This window comes from Condylostylus longicornis, unplaced genomic scaffold (genome assembly GCF_029603195.1).
Source record: "Condylostylus longicornis isolate FDR11 unplaced genomic scaffold, ASM2960319v2 ptg000075l, whole genome shotgun sequence".
In the NCBI taxonomy this organism is placed as follows: Eukaryota; Metazoa; Arthropoda; class Insecta; order Diptera; family Dolichopodidae; genus Condylostylus; species Condylostylus longicornis.
In genome coordinates, this window is record NW_026578043.1 from 1,827,870 (window position 1) to 1,846,776 (window position 18,907).

Sequence of the window (18,907 nt, forward strand, 5' to 3'; positions counted from 1 at the left end):
CTAATGAGAACACGTAAAATTTTAAAATAATAAATATCATATTGCATGCTACTAGAACATAATTATTCAAATAATATAAAAGAAACGAAAATTATGTAAAACTATTTTTATGTGACGCTTTAAAATACTTTAGAATTTACATTAATGAGAAAATCATATAATTATTTCTTGAGAGCAATTTTGATTTATTCTTATTTATTAGAAAATTCATACTACTGCTCATTTTCATGTGTGTATTGATTCTCATGTGTGCATTTTATAAAATGTTGTTAAGTACAAGGTGCCATGAATCAGAAAATTTATTCAAATCTCTTTAAATTTATTATGCACTTCCGGAAATATTTAGAATTAAATTTTAAATAAAAAATTAAAAGTGAAATATAATTTACCCTAATAATTTGTAATTAAAATTGTTGTTTCATTTAATTTGGTTGTTTTCGCTTATTTTTCCATTATTCAGCAAAAAATTTCTTCAAGCAACTTAATTATGTAAAGTAATTTAAACTTTTACTCTCATTTATCGTATTTACTCGTATTTATAAAAACAAATTCATATACATATACCACATATCTTTCCGAAGATTCATTAAAAATTCCAACTCATCTTTTACATTTTAATCTAAATTTCCATATCGTATTATTGTTGTAAAATTTCCTTGCATTTAAATTTTATGCAATAAAAAGTAACCCTACGTTTAATAATCAGTATGGAAAACCATAGTAATGGCCTTTCACTGTTTCCAAGTAATTAGAATGTAAATTTAACTTTTTGTTTTCTTAATTCAAAAATTTATTTAAAATTCAATACTTAAAAGTTTTGATTTTGTTTAAAAGTGAAAAAATTTCTTTTTTTTTTTTTGTTGTTATAAGATAATTAATGATTAATGTGTTTGTTGTGGGTAATTTTTTTTTTGGTATACAAGTGAACTAAACACATAGTGGTAATAATAAAAGTGAATTAACAATTTTTTCAATGATCAAACTAATAAAAATTCACCAATGGTATCCTGTTTACTTTATTATCTTATTAATAGCAAAATACATGCATATTGAATATTTTACTATAAAAATGCATAAAGTTTAAAGGCGAGTTCAATACGATAAAAGATAATGATAAAGTTTTGAATTTTAAATGTGTGCAAGCCAATACAAATTTCAATTGAATTTTAAATTTTCTTTTTACAATCAGAAAAATAACTTTTTACTTTTATGTTTTCATTATAAGTGCTTGAAAGCAGATGAGCATGCAGTAACGTATTCTAAAAATTTATGCTTAAAAATGTAAAATTTGTACATACACTGAATTTATAAAACCATTTAAAATGTAAAGCTATGAAGCAAAATTAAAGTATATTTAAACCCATATGAACATATTTTCGAACGATAAGTCAAATTCCCAACTTCGTTTATAAGGTTTAGAAAAAGAGCTCCTTGAATTCAAATTTTCATAGCAATACGAGGTTAATATACAACTCAGTAATTATACAACTCATAAAGTAGATTGTTGTGTTTCAATACAATATTATTGAAGCTTTGCATTCTAAAATTTAAACAACAAATATGTATATAAATTTAAACATACAAACTTGTAACCTTAATAATAATAAAACTTATAATCGTAATAACTCAAATTTTTGATTAATATAGCTATCACAGACAAACGTATGGATAGAGAGACAAGCTTGCGAATGCGGTTATATGTTTCGGCCTAAATCGCAGCGTATGATTTATTGACAACTTTTTATAAAGAATTATGTAGACGGCCACTAAGAAATTAATTATTAAAATTTGAATTCAAAAATAATTATGGAAATATAGAAATTTTTAAAATTTTAATACTTACTCATTTCTAAAATGTTGCATTGCAAATTGTAATAGAGAATATTTCGTTATTGATTGTGATGAATTTGGTATATCTTCATCATCAGCTGTATGTCCCAATAAAGATGATTCTAAATGATTTTCTCTTGACATTTTACGTGCTGCATGATGCATTGCTTGCTGTTGTTTAATTAAATGTCTTTCAATTTGTTCTAAATGATGTGAATTTCCATGATGAAGATGTTGACTAACAATATCACCACTACCAATAATACCGCTACCACTTGCATTATTATTATTTATTTGGCTATGATGCCTATGACCATTAATTTGATTATGTTGCTGTTGTTGTTGTTGTTGTTGCTGCTGTTGATGATCAATTTCATGGCCACTGACCATACGATGATGACTAGTACGATGATGTTTCTCAACACTTGATACTGAATCACGATGATGTGATTCACGGGATTCAAGACGTTCAAGAGGAACATTAAGGGTTTGAGCTGCAGCTCTTGCGCCTGATGATAATGTTGAATGTTTTGATTGTGCCTAAAAACAAAACAAAAATGAGAACAATAAATGAATGTATTTTTAAAAAAATTAATTTGATTTAATTAAAAATTAAAACGGATATACGGTTCTACAGGTATTTTGTGTTTTAAGATTAAAGGTATTAAAAGCTCGGTAACATATTGTTGTATAATTTGCATGATTTTAACATAATATGCATATTGTTAATACGATTTTATGATTTATTATGGTATGTAGTTTTCAATTACAAGTAGTGAATGTGATTTTGTCAGTGTTTTATATAATGCTTATATTTTTGGAAAAGTATTTAATAAAATTACAATAAAAATTTAGAAACTGTGGCGAAATTGAATTTAAAAAATTAAATATTCATATATACTTTTCATAGCTTTTCATAGCATACAATAAATCGAAAAGTCCAATAGATTATACGAAGTGCCTTTTTTAATTTAGGAAATATTTTTGACATCAGAATTGTATTGCTGATTTTGATAAAAAAGTAAAATTTGCCAAACAATTTATGATAGGGTATTTGTTTTTGCTTGAAGTTAAGATGATCAAAGTTAATTTTGTAGTATAGATCATTACCGTATGTTTCACTTAGCATTGCTAATAAAAATTTTGCAAAATATGAGCATTTAACTATATAAAACTTGCAAACTAATCTAAAATAAATCGTTTAAATAAGTTAATATTCATATAAAAATTAAAATAAAAATATAAAAATTTTAATTCAACTTTCTATAAGACGCTAATGTGGTCTATACGTTTTTAGTTATAGTCAGTTACGCGTATCTAATATCGTAGTTTAAATACTGCCATAACGTAACTTCAATTGAAAAACAAATTTGAATCGCAAATAAATAATTGTAAAAGAATATAAGAAAAAAGAGAAAAATTGAAATAAAAAATGGGAAAGTTATTATGGAAAAACAAAGAAAAAGAAAAATGAAAGAAAAACTAAAATGTTTGAAACGCAACGGCGTACTATAAACGCCACAATAAACTCATTGCAAAATCGTAAAAATCGGATTATGCTAATTTTCAATAGTTTTTTTGTATTTCAATAAATTTCTATACAATTATGGCAATAATGCACACACACACATAATTTACTTATGAATGTTCTTTATTAAACTTTTTACATAATTTTTTGCACTTACATAGAAATGCAATTTAGCTTTATTTTTTTTTAGGTCAAAAGCATAGATTTGTAGTATTGAAATTGTTCTTTTTATAATGAAACAATAAATTTGTTGTTGCCCTTTAGGCAAAACATAAGTAATATTATTTATTTTTTTTTTTTGGAACTTTGAATTTGCAAGTGGATTGTTCTAAGGTTTGATCTCTTTCGATAATCTAATTATAATTGAAATATTATTTCAATATGCCGGTTGGAAGAAATTTTGCCCGTAATGAGGCTTTGATTATAGCTGAAGAATATATTTCTAAAGTCAAAACTAGTTTATGATTTGATTTTGATGAATACGGTTCAAATAGCAAAAGTTCTTTTAAAATAATCAAAGAAGAAATAAAATTATACGGACAGAATAATAATATCCCTCAGACATAATTTTGGGTATTTCAATTTTAATACGTTTGCTCGCGACACTTTTCAGATTTTAAATTAATCTGCCGAAACCTCACATCATATGAGTCATAAAACTAGATAGCGCTTCCAACAAGATAAAGGAGTCGCCACTTAATGAATACAATGAATAATTTTAACATTCTCGTAACAACATCTGCAAAACGACCGGTACACATATATTAATTTGCATAAATACGGTAACAGAATCAGTAGTGATCCATGAAAGAGTTATCTCTCACCTGGGGTGCGCATTTAAAAATTTCTGTTGTTATCTGACCATTACTGGGCTGGGAGTGAAAATTTATTAGTTTGTTCATTTACCAATATTCAACTTATATTTAATATTAAATATTCCATTAAATTATTAGTTTTAAGAGATTCGAGAATTTGATTGATAGACAAAAGTTTGATGCTACAACTTCATAATTATGTCTGTACATACGAGTGCATAACAACCTTAGTTGTTCATATCAGTTTATGTTTTTATATTTTTATTACATTGTAATAATCGCCGTATGTTAAAAAATTTAAACGCCCAAACATTTTTAAAATGAAATCCTTTCATATCCACCTATATATCTACTCAAATGATTATAAATAACATTATTGAAAAATAAAATCATGTGTACATTATACATTGAAAGTGAATCTTTATGCTGCATGTATAATAAAAATGTAAAATATATTAAAATTATATTAATATTCCAGTTTATTAATTTTTTTTATCAAATTAAATACAAAATAATAATTATATGATATGATAACTTTGATAATGGAAAAAGTGGTAGGGTAGTATAATTGTTGGATGTTTCATAAGAAAAAAATCACTTATCACATGGACTATAAAAAAAAATTTAATAACAACTTGAACCTGTCATATAAAATACTGATTTCCAATATATACGTATTGTGATTTCCAATATTTATAAATGACAAGTGCAAGTTATACAGTCTCTTTTTTTATAATATTTTATATGTATGTACGTTATACTAGCCATACTACATTTATAATTCAATTTTGAAAGTATAATTTTCTAAACAAATATCTTTAAGTTATTTTTGAAAAGAAAAAAAGTAAAATGAATGCTTTTAAAATTTAACAATTAATCAATAAAAATAATATCCGATAAAATATCCTATTCCAATTTAATGTAATATTTATGATCACCGTTATACTATATATCCCAGTTAATGTTTAGTTTAAAAAATTCATCATACTTACATATATTAATTTTCAATTAGTTTTCATATAAAGTTTTCGCATTTGTTATACTGCTAGAAATTAATATACGTGTATATGAATATGGTATGCATTTGTATATAATTATAAATACATATATATAATAAATGTCGCTAGTATATTTATTAATGCATTTTGTTAACAATCATATAATATCGAAGCGTATCATAATTATCAATTATGCGCAATGTGAATTTAAAAAGAGAAAAAAAAAAAATTAATGAAAAATTTACAATATTTAGTTTTTTTTTTTTTCAAGATGAAATTCGTGATCAATTTAATTGGTAAATCTAGTGAAAGTGTAATATCGGATCTTATATTAGATTGTTCGTGTACATATTATTTTATGTATATACTCATATTTTATATTTTGTTATAATATATCGTCTATATTTTAATATAGAAATAATAATGTTGAATGTCCAGGTCTACTACACATGTTAATCATTTCGTTTTGAAAGGAAAAGTTGAATATTTTTTTTTCATTATCATTTTTGTTTTTCTTTATAAATTTTTATGTGTGTATAACATAATTGTTCAGCAAAGTTTTTTATATTTTCAAATAGCTTTAAAATTCTATAGCAATTTTTATATCAAATATCAGCAAAGTATAATTCATTAATTTCACTTTTAATTTATTTTTTATTTGCATTGTGATTAGTGATAAATATTTATAAATGGTATTCCATACACTAATTTAAACTTGTTAGATTAAATTTTATGATTTATTAATGAATTTTTAATACAAAATTTATTAATAATCAAATAAAAGAATAAATTGGGAAATAAAACATCACCATTTTTAATTTTATTTATTTTTTTATTCCGTTTTCCTCCACAAAGTATAAATTATTTGTTAGCAAATTCGTAGTAACTTGGTTTTCAAATTTTCCCTAATTAAATAATAATTAATTAGAGTAATACCAAACAAATAGTAGGACATTTTAACTGCTACTATTTGTTTGGTATTACTCTAATGAAAAATTTTCCCATATGTACAAATTGGAGCTCTACAAATATATTGAAATTTTTGTTCTATAAATTTTATTATTCTATTTCGTTTTAGAAAAATATGAGTTTAATTTAATTTAAAATAATATCTAGTATACTTAATAAAAAAAAATAAATATGAAAATTTTTTTTAGCATTTATACTATAGCCATTACTGTAAAGGTCAAATAACAGTTTTCAAATGGTTTTTCCTATAGTAATGAAAGAATATGTAAGAACAACCTGTGCATAAAATATTGAAAGCACGTGTGTATAAAATTGAGGTACATACGTGAAACTATATACTTAATAATATTTTTTATTTTATTTTTAAAATGCTATAAAATATAATATTACTAACAATAGAGTAATGTAGGTTATTATAGAATGTTAGTAAATTTAAATTTTAACTGTTTAAGAAAATTGTATTTTGTATTTGCACGTTTCTGTCTCATTTTTCTTGAAAATTCTAAATTTACTGTATACTTTATTCATATAAATACGCAATATTGCAAAATGAATTTAGTTATGTATAATTAAATTAAATTTGATTTAAAATTTTTTTAGAGACCTTGACTTTGTCATTAGGTAAGCAAAATGATTAACAATAGCATAATTTTTTGAATGTATTGAATTACATTCCACCTCTTACAGAATAAAAAGTCTATTAATATTTAAATTGTCATATTTTAAATGCACACGTATAGAATATTGTAGTGTCTTTCATTAAAGGCGTTTAAATGTATTACTGTAATATGCTTAAATGTATAACTAATGGCCGAAGCTTAGCAGAAACAATTTTAAAAAATGTTCACAAACGATAATTTTGCACTTTTTAAACATTTTCAAAACAAAATATATCAAGAGATGATAAGGCAACACGGATTTCATATTTACAAAACATTGCATATCGCTAGGCTGAACAACTCAGATGTTTTATCATATTTTATTATTGATAGATATTGATGAATACATATTCAGACAAATATTACGTACATTTATCACTAGTTATGTTGATATGTTGATTCTGAGCATTTTTTCCAAGATATATGTACAAGAATCAAGAAAAATGCAAATACGATGTTGAAAATGTCACGTTTTCTCGAATTCCATATAAAGTATAAGATAAGTAGAAAAATGTATACTAATTAGTAATTATATTCAACTGCAATTTATTGAAATGCGAAATTCATCATTTTATTCCTTAAAAATTAATTGTTAATGATATACGTAGTGTAGCTTATACAAATTTAGAAATTGAATAAGTATTCTTAAGTAGAACACTCCCACATTAGTATTTAATTTATTTTTACTCGACATCTTCACATCTAAGAAAAAGTATGTCCGCTTAAAATAAAGTTATTGTTAATTATTATTTCCATATAAAACTTGCAAATCTTAGTGTTACATATTTGTTCAAATTGAGCTATTTTTTATTAACTTGAAGATTGTCATATGCATATATACGTATAATATTATACTCTATGAATAATAGACTTATGTTCTGAAAAGCTAAAATAATTATGTAAAATTAATTCATTTTTAAATAAATACATAACAAGAATAATTTTGTTCTAAAATTTTTAACTAATTTCGAATCTGGCTTTTACTACTCGTAATGTACAGTTACTTAAACTTGTTTTTCGTCCCGTATGCCAATTCAAGCTATCAAATAAAAATATAAAAGTTATAATAAAATATAGAATTTTGCGGTATGCAACCAAATTAAATTTAACGCGATTTAAGTTGTTCAAGTTGACGTGAGACTCGCCTTTTTAGGTAGACGTCCTTTAAATATTAATTCTTTAAACTAAGTTATTGTTAACATTTAAGTATTATGTGGCGGCAAGAACTGATTTTAGCGTTAAAACTGATTTAAGAGTATTGCTTAAACTCTTTTACTCAAACTTTATTTTAATAAATTCATAAATCTATTCGAATATTATAAATTTACTTAATTTCTTAATTAAAAATGATTTATTCACTAAATATTTCGCTCGTAAAACCTGTGAACCCTATGAAATCTTAAATATTACTTTATAATATGTACTTATAGCCTTTTTTTTAAATTGAAATTTAATTTAATTAAAAACATTTAAATTTGAGAATTTTCTATAATTGAAATTTTGTTTAAAATTAAATTTTCTAACTTGTATACTCTCAATGTATTACCCATGTAGGTTTGTAAGCTTTTGTTTTTAAATGGCGACCTTTTAAACTATATTATTAGGCCAATTTAACTTTGAGCATAGATAATAACCGTATATCAACGGTATTGAAATAAAATTTTTGATTATTTCTTATTTTTTTACCTTTTGTTTCTTTTCGTTGTTTCTCTTAATTATTTAAACGCACTCATTTTCTTATATTATCTTTTACAAGGTCAAGTTTAAAGTGAAGAATGAAGCAAAATGTTTAGTGTGAATAAGTTTGAACGTATATGTTGTACGTGTGTAAGTGGAAAACATTTCAATTTAAACGATAATTATTTTATTTTCTTTTTATTTTTATCTGTTTTAATGAAGCAATAATTAGGTTGAGACGAACTTGAGGTTTATATTTCTTTTTTCTCTTTTTGGGAATCTATTACGTTCATAAAATCGGTTTTAATAAGAACATTCATTAAGCCAGCATAAAAATGTATGGCGACTGACCAGTAGAATTTTTACTTGAGTACCCAATATGTGGAGAAGTAAATTTTTACTTGAGATCATAAATAAGGTTTAAATAAAGAAGATTTTGATAATTAAATTAATAATATCGACTAATCGAGCTAATGTGTTAGTAATTTAGAACTTCCACGTTTTTGTTACTACGTTTTGGAGAGGATACTATTTAAACAGAAATTTTCTCTTTAGTTAACTTATCAGTTATTATCGGACTACTACAAAATGCTAAAATATAATGAATAAAATATTTTGCATAGTTCCTAAATTTAAGAAAAAATGGGAAATGAAATATTATTTAAAATATTAATATAATCGCATCCCATGTAAGGTATAGAATCAATGTAATTTAAAGAGAGGGAAATATTTTATCAAAACAATATAGCATTACTGAAATTTCTCTCTGTTCAAAGAGATTGTAAGCATATTTTATTCAATAAATTATATAAAAAAAATTTTTTTGTAATATTTTTTTATAAAAATTAAAAATATGAAAGAAATTAACTTGCGGCTCCTGAGAAATGAAAAATGTGACGAAATTTTGAAATTTAAATAAAATAATCTTTATTGGAGAATGAACGTACTTAATAATTTAATGAATGAACTAATGAATATTAAATTCTAAAGAACTGTGCTAGTATTTAAGTAAAAATTTTCGAACAATGAATAACTTTTGTGCAATAGTAAAAGTAATGAAGATACAAAACTAAGATGTTTAATTATTGCTCATAATGACAAAAATATTATTGCATTAAAGTTGCAATCACTTATGTGACTTGTTAAAAACCACAACAGCAATAATAAAAATCATAAGTTCTTGCAATTTAATTTATTGTATTAAAGTCGCAAATATTGCACTTCTTGCTCAACTTTACTTATAATAAAGCGTACAAGATGTCAATTTTCTAACCATTAAATTTACAAATTTAATTTTTTACTTGAAAACAATTTATGAAAATGACATCTTAATAAGCTTGTATGAAAACTATTAAGATAAGTAAAAATATTATTGACACTTTATCTCTTAATTTAAATATTCCAATTAATTTGATAAAAACTTATGTCTTCATATGATTATGTAAAGAAGAGAAATCGAAGTTGTTGTACACAATCATTATATTGTGTGTCAATTTCAAGTTGTTAAAAGTAAACATTCGTGTTTAAGCATTTATGCAAATTAATATTTTTTTATTTTTTTTGTTTTTAGAAAATTCAAGAATTTCATGTTTGTAAATGTAATTTTAATTTCTTTACAATTTTTAAATTACCAATGAACCAGATAACAAATAATCAAATAACAAATACATAAAATGTCAATTTTTTAAATAGTTAAGAGCAATATTAAATTAAGTACGAGTATGTTATTAAAATAATTTCATTTTTATGTATATACTTAGGTATATTAAGCATAAGATTGTGAATGGATTATGAATAAATTATGAATAGTAGAATATGTCAATAAATATGGAGTTTGTAATTTTTGCAAAAACTATTAGCATACTTTAGATTTCATTTTCGATTGAGTTATACACAGTTCATTCACACAGTAGCAATAAAATTTCAACACAATAAATTTATAAAATTATGATGAACAAAACATACGCTCCAAATTTATTTAAATATTGTTACAAATACAAATTATAAGAACACAACTATTATGAACAATCAAACTGAAATTGGGGATATATATGTAAGCACAATATTAAAAAGAATAAATTTAATAAAATAGATAATTTACTTTTGGTTTTAGCATCAAACAAAATTCGATACCATTGCCCTCTGATTTGGAAATTCTACAAAATTCCAATATTCCTGAAAAATTAACTTATAGGACAGGAGAAATTAAAATTTTCAATTACAAAAGCTTTAGTTTTGTAATAGAGTCTCATATATTAATTGGAAAGAAATATTAATAACATTATTAATTAAGTCAAAATGACCAACTACTATGGTCGTATCGTATATAGAGTTATAATTTTTACATAATTTATTCAAATTTATAGTTTCTCATATATTCAAAATTAATTTACAAAAATTTTGCAATATTATTTTTAAAGATGTTATCCGAATTTGACCTCATTTAACAACTCATAATAATTCAAATAATTAATTATATAAATTTTAGTAAAATTTTCTAAAAAAAAATAGCTACAAAAAATTTATAAAAGTAATAATTCAATGTTCTATAAATGCCGTAAATCAGTTTTATTATTTTAAGATAGTAACAGTAAAAAATACAGTTTTTTTTTTCTTCTTTCCAATTTAAATTATGTAGGTTAAATTTAAAATATGTACAAGGTATTTACGTAAGTGTATATATACATATAAAGAAATGATTTTAGTAATATTAACAAAATTTTATTAAAAGCGAGGCGCAAGAAATTTAAGCAAATTAAATAAAAATTTTATTTATAGACAAAAATTCTAAATAGCTAAATATAAACGATTGGGTATTTATATAGAAGATATAGAAAATTCATATTTCTAAAAATATGTTTTATATAAGTATTACAAGCATACTATTATGTTGAGGTAACAAAAATGATTCTACATTATACCAAAAATTCAAATATAATTCGGAATAATTGCATAGATATGTATGTATATATTGTGTGCTGTCGCTATGTGACTTAAAAAATTATTGACGATATGCTATTAACAACCAGGTTTGAAAATTTTATTTTTTCTTTTCTTTATAAAATATAGTTACAGGGGATCAGATCAGCGCAGAGTAGAGACAAATTTATATGAACTTTGTAGCAGGATATTTTGTGTACAGTTATACTGAATTATTTTAATACAGAACTGGTTTATGATTAAGAGTTTCATAGATACATACAAACAAATATAAAAACATATTATAAATATTATATTGGGTATATACGAGTATTAATTTTTATTATTATTAGAAAAATTTTCACTATAAATTCTTTTTTTTTCTTTGTATTTTTTTTCAACAATAAAGTTGTAGGATAACTTTTGCCTTATATATGTACATATGTAATTTGCAACACAAGAAAAATAGTTGATATTTTCAAATCAAGTTTTTTTTTTTCTTAAATAACGCGTTTTTTGCTTTTTTTCTTATAAAAATGTAACAACTTTAATATGGAAGTTATATTATGGGATTAGATTTAAACTCGAATCGAGGATGCAAGTATATGTATATGAAAACATAAGTATAAAATACGAGTATGTGGATATTTTTATGTATTCGTTTAATTTGCAGAGAGAAAAAAAAAAGCAAATCGTGTTTGATCAAATTATATATACTTAGTTGAGTGTGGCTAATATGGGGAAAATTAATAAAAACAAGAAAAATACAGAAACAGTGCACCTTCAAGTATTTGTTGTTGTTGTTGTTATCATAAAAATATTTTTCAATTGATCGAATATGTGTTATTATTTTGTATGTCCACATATTGGGTACAAATATTTAATATAAAAATATGGTCTGGTAGTGTAAAATTTGGTGCAATTTTAAGTTATAAAAAAAAATTTTTATTTAAAATGGAATTGAAAGTGGTTTTTCATGACAATAACAGCAACAAAGAAAAAATAAGAAAAATACCATTTGTAATAAAAAAATTTGAAATATTAATTTATCTGTATTGAATTGGTATTGGTTACCTTTTGTTTTGAATTTTTTTATTGCTCTTGAAAAGAGAAAATTAAAGAAATTACAAATTTTTTTTCCCGAATTTTCATCTTTTTCTTTTTGGTTTTTTTCTTATTAAATCTGAAATCGTTTTAATTTAGAGGGAAAAAAATGGTTATCATCAATGTTTTTATTCTGTGTTTATCTACAATTATTATGGCAACATAATTATTATAATAAAATAAATATAATTTTTTAAGATTTTAATTTAAAACAGAAATATTAATTTATTTAATGAATAATTTTTTTGTCAATTTGATTATAATTACGAAAAATCATTTTATATTATAAAAAATGAAGGAAATTAAATTAAAATTTGAAAGTATTTTTTTTAATACTTTAAGTCAGGGATGGGGAACCTTTTCTCTATATAAGGCCAAATTTTAGTCAATGCAGAGTCAATCAGGCCGCAAAGTTTAAAAAAAGTCCAAAGGTTATAAATTTTTGCTTTGTGTAGGTTGATGAAAACAAAATTATGTCAGAATATAAAAAATAACATAAAACAGTTTATTTCATAAATAAAAATAGATAAGTAAGTATGTACATTTATATGGGTTTGTTTTCAAACAAATATGTATGTAAATTTTGAATTCAAACGTTGTTAGAAATTTCATGGCTTTGAATTTTCCAATTTTTAGTTTTCAAATTTGAAAGTTTATGTGCACGGTTTATTTTTCTAAATGTTTGATTTGTTTTCGAAAATTTGGCAGCAAAATTTTAATTTTTAAGAAATATAAGAAATAAATTTTTTTAAGGACAAAGGCCACTAAAAAACAGTTAAAAGGCCGCATGCGGCCTTAAGGCCGCAGGTTCCCCATGCCTGCTTTAAGTAATTAAGTGATTTTTAAATTTAGAAGATGAATTTTTTTGTAACAGCAAAAATCAAAGTCAATAATCAAATAATAAAAAATAATAAACGAAATGACTGATTAAACAATAATTGAAATGAGATTCTCAAAACTCATTAATCGAGATTTAAGTACCCATATCATTTTAAATATTGTGTTATATCTCAAGTACTATTGTGGTTATGCATCCGTAAGATTTAATACGGAATTAATTTAATTATTTTTCAATTATATAGTTCAAGCATAAAACAAAAACTATTCTAATTATGTAAAAAAAACGATAGATGGTATTAATTTGAATGGCGGCTATCATACAGTCATTAGATTATCATAGTAATTAATTACGATCAACTTTGCCGGTTCTGATTTTAAAATTAATTTAATTTTAAAGTCGAATACAAACAAAATGTTCGTATGTAATTGGCAAATAATAATTATATTCTTTAATTTACCTCAACTATATGTAATGTTTCAAAACGTGCTAATATTTCTTTAACAGATACTTTAGGTTCAGATGGTTCTTCAAGAATAGTTTCCATTCTATCAACAGAACCACTACTAGCAATACTGGTACGTCGTGTTCTACCAATACCAGTTGTAATTATATTATTAGAAGAAGTTGCTGATGATATCGTTGATATTGATGATACCGTTCCATTCGGATATTTATTACAATTATTATTAATAGTTTTTGGTGGTGCAATAATACCTGTTGTAACAGGTATAATTTTAGGTTCTTTTAATTTCTCTTCTTCATTAGTTCTTAAAATATTTTGTTCTTCATTAATTTCTCTTTTTGAGGATGAATCATTATTATAATCCTTTTTATAACATTTTATATTACTATTTTCATTATTATTATTATTATTTTGATCACTGCTTTTATCATAACTTTTATTATTATTTTTTATATTGAAACTACTGTTAAATTTTCTATTATTATCAATATTATTATTATTCAAATTAAAATTTTTATTAATATTTTCATTATTATTAACTTCTTCATCATTGTCATCATCATCGTCATCATCGTCGGCATCATGATTATCATCGCCATTGTCATTTTGTGAACAATATTTTTTATTAAAATTATTATTTTGTGAATTTATTTTATTCCGTATAACCATAGCATTTAATTCATCAAGATCACTTCTTCGATGAATTTGTACAGAAGTAATACCAGTTATATGAGCGATTTCAGGATCAGAATCTGAAATATTATTATCTTCAAAACTATCATCGTCTTGATCTGATGAATTATTAAGGCTATCAAGTGAAGCAGCACGTTTTATTAATTTCTTTTGATCTTGTTCTCTTTCCTCATCTTGTTGGGCAATTTTTTGTCTTTTATGTGATAAATTATTATCATCATCATTATTGTTACAATTACTATTATTATTACCAGAAATGTTTATTAAATCTTTATTATTATGGTTGTTATCGTGATTGTTATTATTACTGTTATCATGATGATTACTATTATTATTCTTAGATGTTTTATGAGAATTTTTATTACTTTTAAATTTATCCAATTTTAATAAAGCTGTGTAACATTTATATGTTGGTAGAGCATCGAAAAATTTCGAATGAGATGATCTACTTGAATTTGTTGAACGAACACTTTCCGACATTTTGTAAATTATATTTTCTTTTCACATAATTTACAGTTTTATAAAAAAAAATTTCACATTTTAACTATTTTTTAAGCAGTTTTTAATTAAATATTTTTTAAATGTGTTCAAAATTTTTTTTAATTTTATTTTAATTTTTTAATATTCAGAGTAATTAAGATTTGTTTAAACGAAATATTTCTAACATTTTATGAGTTATAACTAATTTTAAACACTATGTAAACAAACAGAATTTATTATAATTTAATATGTAACTAGCAAACATCTTCTAACGCTGTATCATTTTTTGTCTTGAAGATTCTCTATACTCTATCAGAATATTCTTAATTCGAAGAAAACTTATGTGATTTTGGGTGCTTGTTATACAGTAATGTATAATATAATTTTTTTTTTAGATTTTAATCAAAATTAAAATATCGATCTGAAATACGAAATAATAACAAAATACGATTTTCTATTATTGCCATATAGACGTGAGATGGCGCGATACAATGAAGTATATCGGAACCGGAAATTTAAATATTTTCTAATGTTTATTTATTTTATTATGTATTTTATTTTTAGGTTACATTTTTCAAATTTGTAAGAAATTGAAATGAAAGTGAAATCAGTAAAGTACTAACTCGCCAAGCAGTATTATGTTGTATTGTTATAAAATGAAAACGTTATGTTTTCGAACTTTTTAATTGGCAACTCTAAATAAAATTTAAATATTTCAATTAATTAATCTTAATTCTGCTTCAAAACTATTTTTACTTTCATTAACAAGATTTTAATTTCTTAAAAATTTTATTCTTTCTTTCTTTTTGATTATTAATTAATTTTTCAAATTACATTTGAATAATCTTTAATTTTTTTTTAAAATTATAATAAAAAAAAACCTTGATTTATTAAATTTTTATAATTTAAATGAAAAAAAGTAAAACTAAAATTAAGTTTTAAAACAAAATCAATGAAGAGCTAAAAAATTATTAATAATCTACGAGTATGTTGTTACAAGGTCCAAATCGAACAATAATTGAAAATATTAAGGAAACTGCTTGGTAATAACTTCAACAATAGAATAAAATATTGAAGATTTTTTATAGACTCAAAGTAAATGTATCGTTTGAAATTAAAATAGAATTTGTTCAATTAGGTACAAAATATTTTTCTGAGTATAGATTTATAATTAGAATTCTAATAAAATAGAATTAAATTTTAATTTTTAAGTAAAATTTAAGTTACATATTTTTTTTTAAAAATAAATTCTTCGCATCGCCAACTTTTAATTTTAACCATTTCAGACTTAATTAAGCAAATAAAACTCAAGTTAATGTGATTTTCGTGTGTTCGGTGCTGCAAGTCTGCCGTATCCCTATTAGAAATTATTAAATTTCTACTAAACACTCCTTATAAAATCTGCTTAGTTACTTAAATATGTTACAATAATTTTCAATAAATTGTGGAGATAAATTTTTCTTTAAGTAGCAGTAGTTCAATATGCCGGAATGATAATTAAATGTATGATAGTTATATCTACAAACTTGGTCAAGTCAATATCATTTATCCTACTTGTTTTTTTTTCTTAAAAGAATAAGAAATGTAAATAATATGGTCACGAAAATAAAAATATAAAATGAACTATTGTTCTTACTACTGGACGCTACTATTTGTTTCTTTTGTATATATTGTTGTAGTTAAATTTATTGAAGTTAAATTTAAAAGCAAACATTTCATTTATTTGTTTATTTTTTTTTTTTTTTTGTTTTGAAAGAAAGTGATTGATCTCAATAAATTGTGTGAAATATTTCCGTGCTTTTAACATATTTTTTATTTATTTATTTATTTATTTTGTTTTTTTCTGTTGTAACCATGACCATTTTAAATATTATTTTTTGCAATTTAAATAATTTTCTTTTCTACTTCAAATGTATGTATACTGTTTTTGCTCGCATAAACGTTTAAAATTATAAAATATAATAAAATTTTTTATATAAAAAAATTATAATATAAAAATATATTGAGCACAAAATGCGTACACATACTCATATAACATATTATTAAATATTTAATAATTAATTTATTTTACAAGAATTTACACTAAATAATCATTAATTATAATTTAAAAGTACATATACATATATATGTATATAATTAAAATAATTGTGAAAATTCAAAATGGTTACATGAATATTGCGTGCTAAATATAACTACTCTGAATACTTATAAATATTTTTGAAACGTAATATAATTTTTAAATAACAGTATGTTTTATATTATTAATGGTTTGTAATTAATATAATAACTTTTAATTTATAACATTTTGTATATTGTATGAGCACACTCTTTTAATCTTTTGAATAAATTTATTTAAATTATTTTTATCACTTTATATTTATATGTATATATACAATTTATGAATTCTTTTCTCTCTTTTAAAATTAATTTTTTTTTTGAATTTATTTTCTTTTTGATTTGAAAATTCGATTAAAATATTTTTTATTTAAAAAACCAAAAAAAATCTTATAATCCGGTAAAAGTTCATTTTATTTCAACGTTTAATTTATTTTATTTTAAATAATTTTATAAATCATATATGCGTATAGCGTTGCGATTGAGAACGAATGCGCGAGTTAATAAAAAAAAAAATTATGTTATTTTTCATATTTTTTTGTTTTTATTATTTTTTTATCTTTGAGATATTAAAAAACAAATATAAATAAAAAAGAAAAATTAAAAGAAAAAAAATATTGATAAAAAAAAATTATTTAAGATGTTTCTTGATCGCCACAATTTTTTCAACTAAACATTGATTGGCCATTTCACTTTGACTTTGGCCGTCATAGTAATCATCGTTGTATATATGGTCGTTATCTTAAAACAAGAGTTTAACACCAAATACCAGAAACTAAATAATATAATATCAACAACGTATGTACTAGACATTATGATTTTTGTGTTTTTTATCAATGTACATACGTATGTATGTATATATTATGCTATACTATATTATGGCCACAAATATAACATCATGTATAGTATGGGATAAAAACTATAATAAAAAATATATATGTATATGTATGTATGTATGATTGTAAATATATACATACATATATGAAAATTAATAAATAAATAAAAACATTGAGGAAAAAATATACATATATATATATATATATACAGTTGATGCGGCTGATGCTCTACCAACGTTTTAAGGATTACCATCTGTTCGAAAAGATTTTGTGATAACTATAATAAAAAGTACAGTATGACTCATCACATATAAACTATAAAAAAGCAATTAAACTTATTATCTAAACACTATCAAATGGAGAGTGGTTCTTCGAGAGAGAGAAAAAAAATCTGAATTCATTTTCAGTTAAATCTCTAGACCTATGAGATTGCATTACACTCACTCAAAATTTTAGTAAACTTAAATTTCTTTGTGTGTGAACATTTGAACCCCTTTGCTTCTAAGCCAATATAAATGAAATGAGTAAAGCATAAAAAGCAGAGCCTTGGACTTCTTTAAAAATTTTTTCAAAAATAATATGGAAATTATGTATAACACATCTATTGGGTCCTAATTACATTTAAATAATTAGTGAAGGTATGTGGAATAGTCGTAAATTTTTATTTCAACAGATGTTTTCAAAACGTTTGTTTATGGAAAATTAATGTAAAATGTTCTATTTAAATTTAAAGATTAACTTTTATTCCTGTATAATAAAATTTCTATTGTTATACCAGAATAACATACCAGGTAAAATATTCTACTTTTTTATTTAAATGAAACTTAAAGTAAGTGTTACATTTTTATAACCATATTTGAATCAAAAACAATTGGTAACCCTTTAACTTTTATAGTTGTACTCGTAATGAATGTATAGATTCTTTGATGCAAACCACCTATATGTATCCAACCATACAGCAATAATGCTTTATGAATTTA

At 22.8% G+C, this 18,907-nt stretch overlaps 1 protein-coding gene across 1 annotated transcript in view; it reads right to left on the reverse strand.

Annotated features, from left to right (window-relative positions):
* LOC129612663 (unconventional myosin-XV) overlaps positions 1-18,907 on the reverse strand; it is a 93,395-nt gene that overhangs the window by 11,933 nt on the left and 62,555 nt on the right. Inside the window, exon 4 of the mRNA XM_055526370.1 lies at positions 1,844-2,370. Coding sequence (XP_055382345.1) covers positions 1,844-2,370 — 527 coding nt within the window. The remainder of the gene's footprint in view (positions 1-1,843; positions 2,371-18,907) is intronic.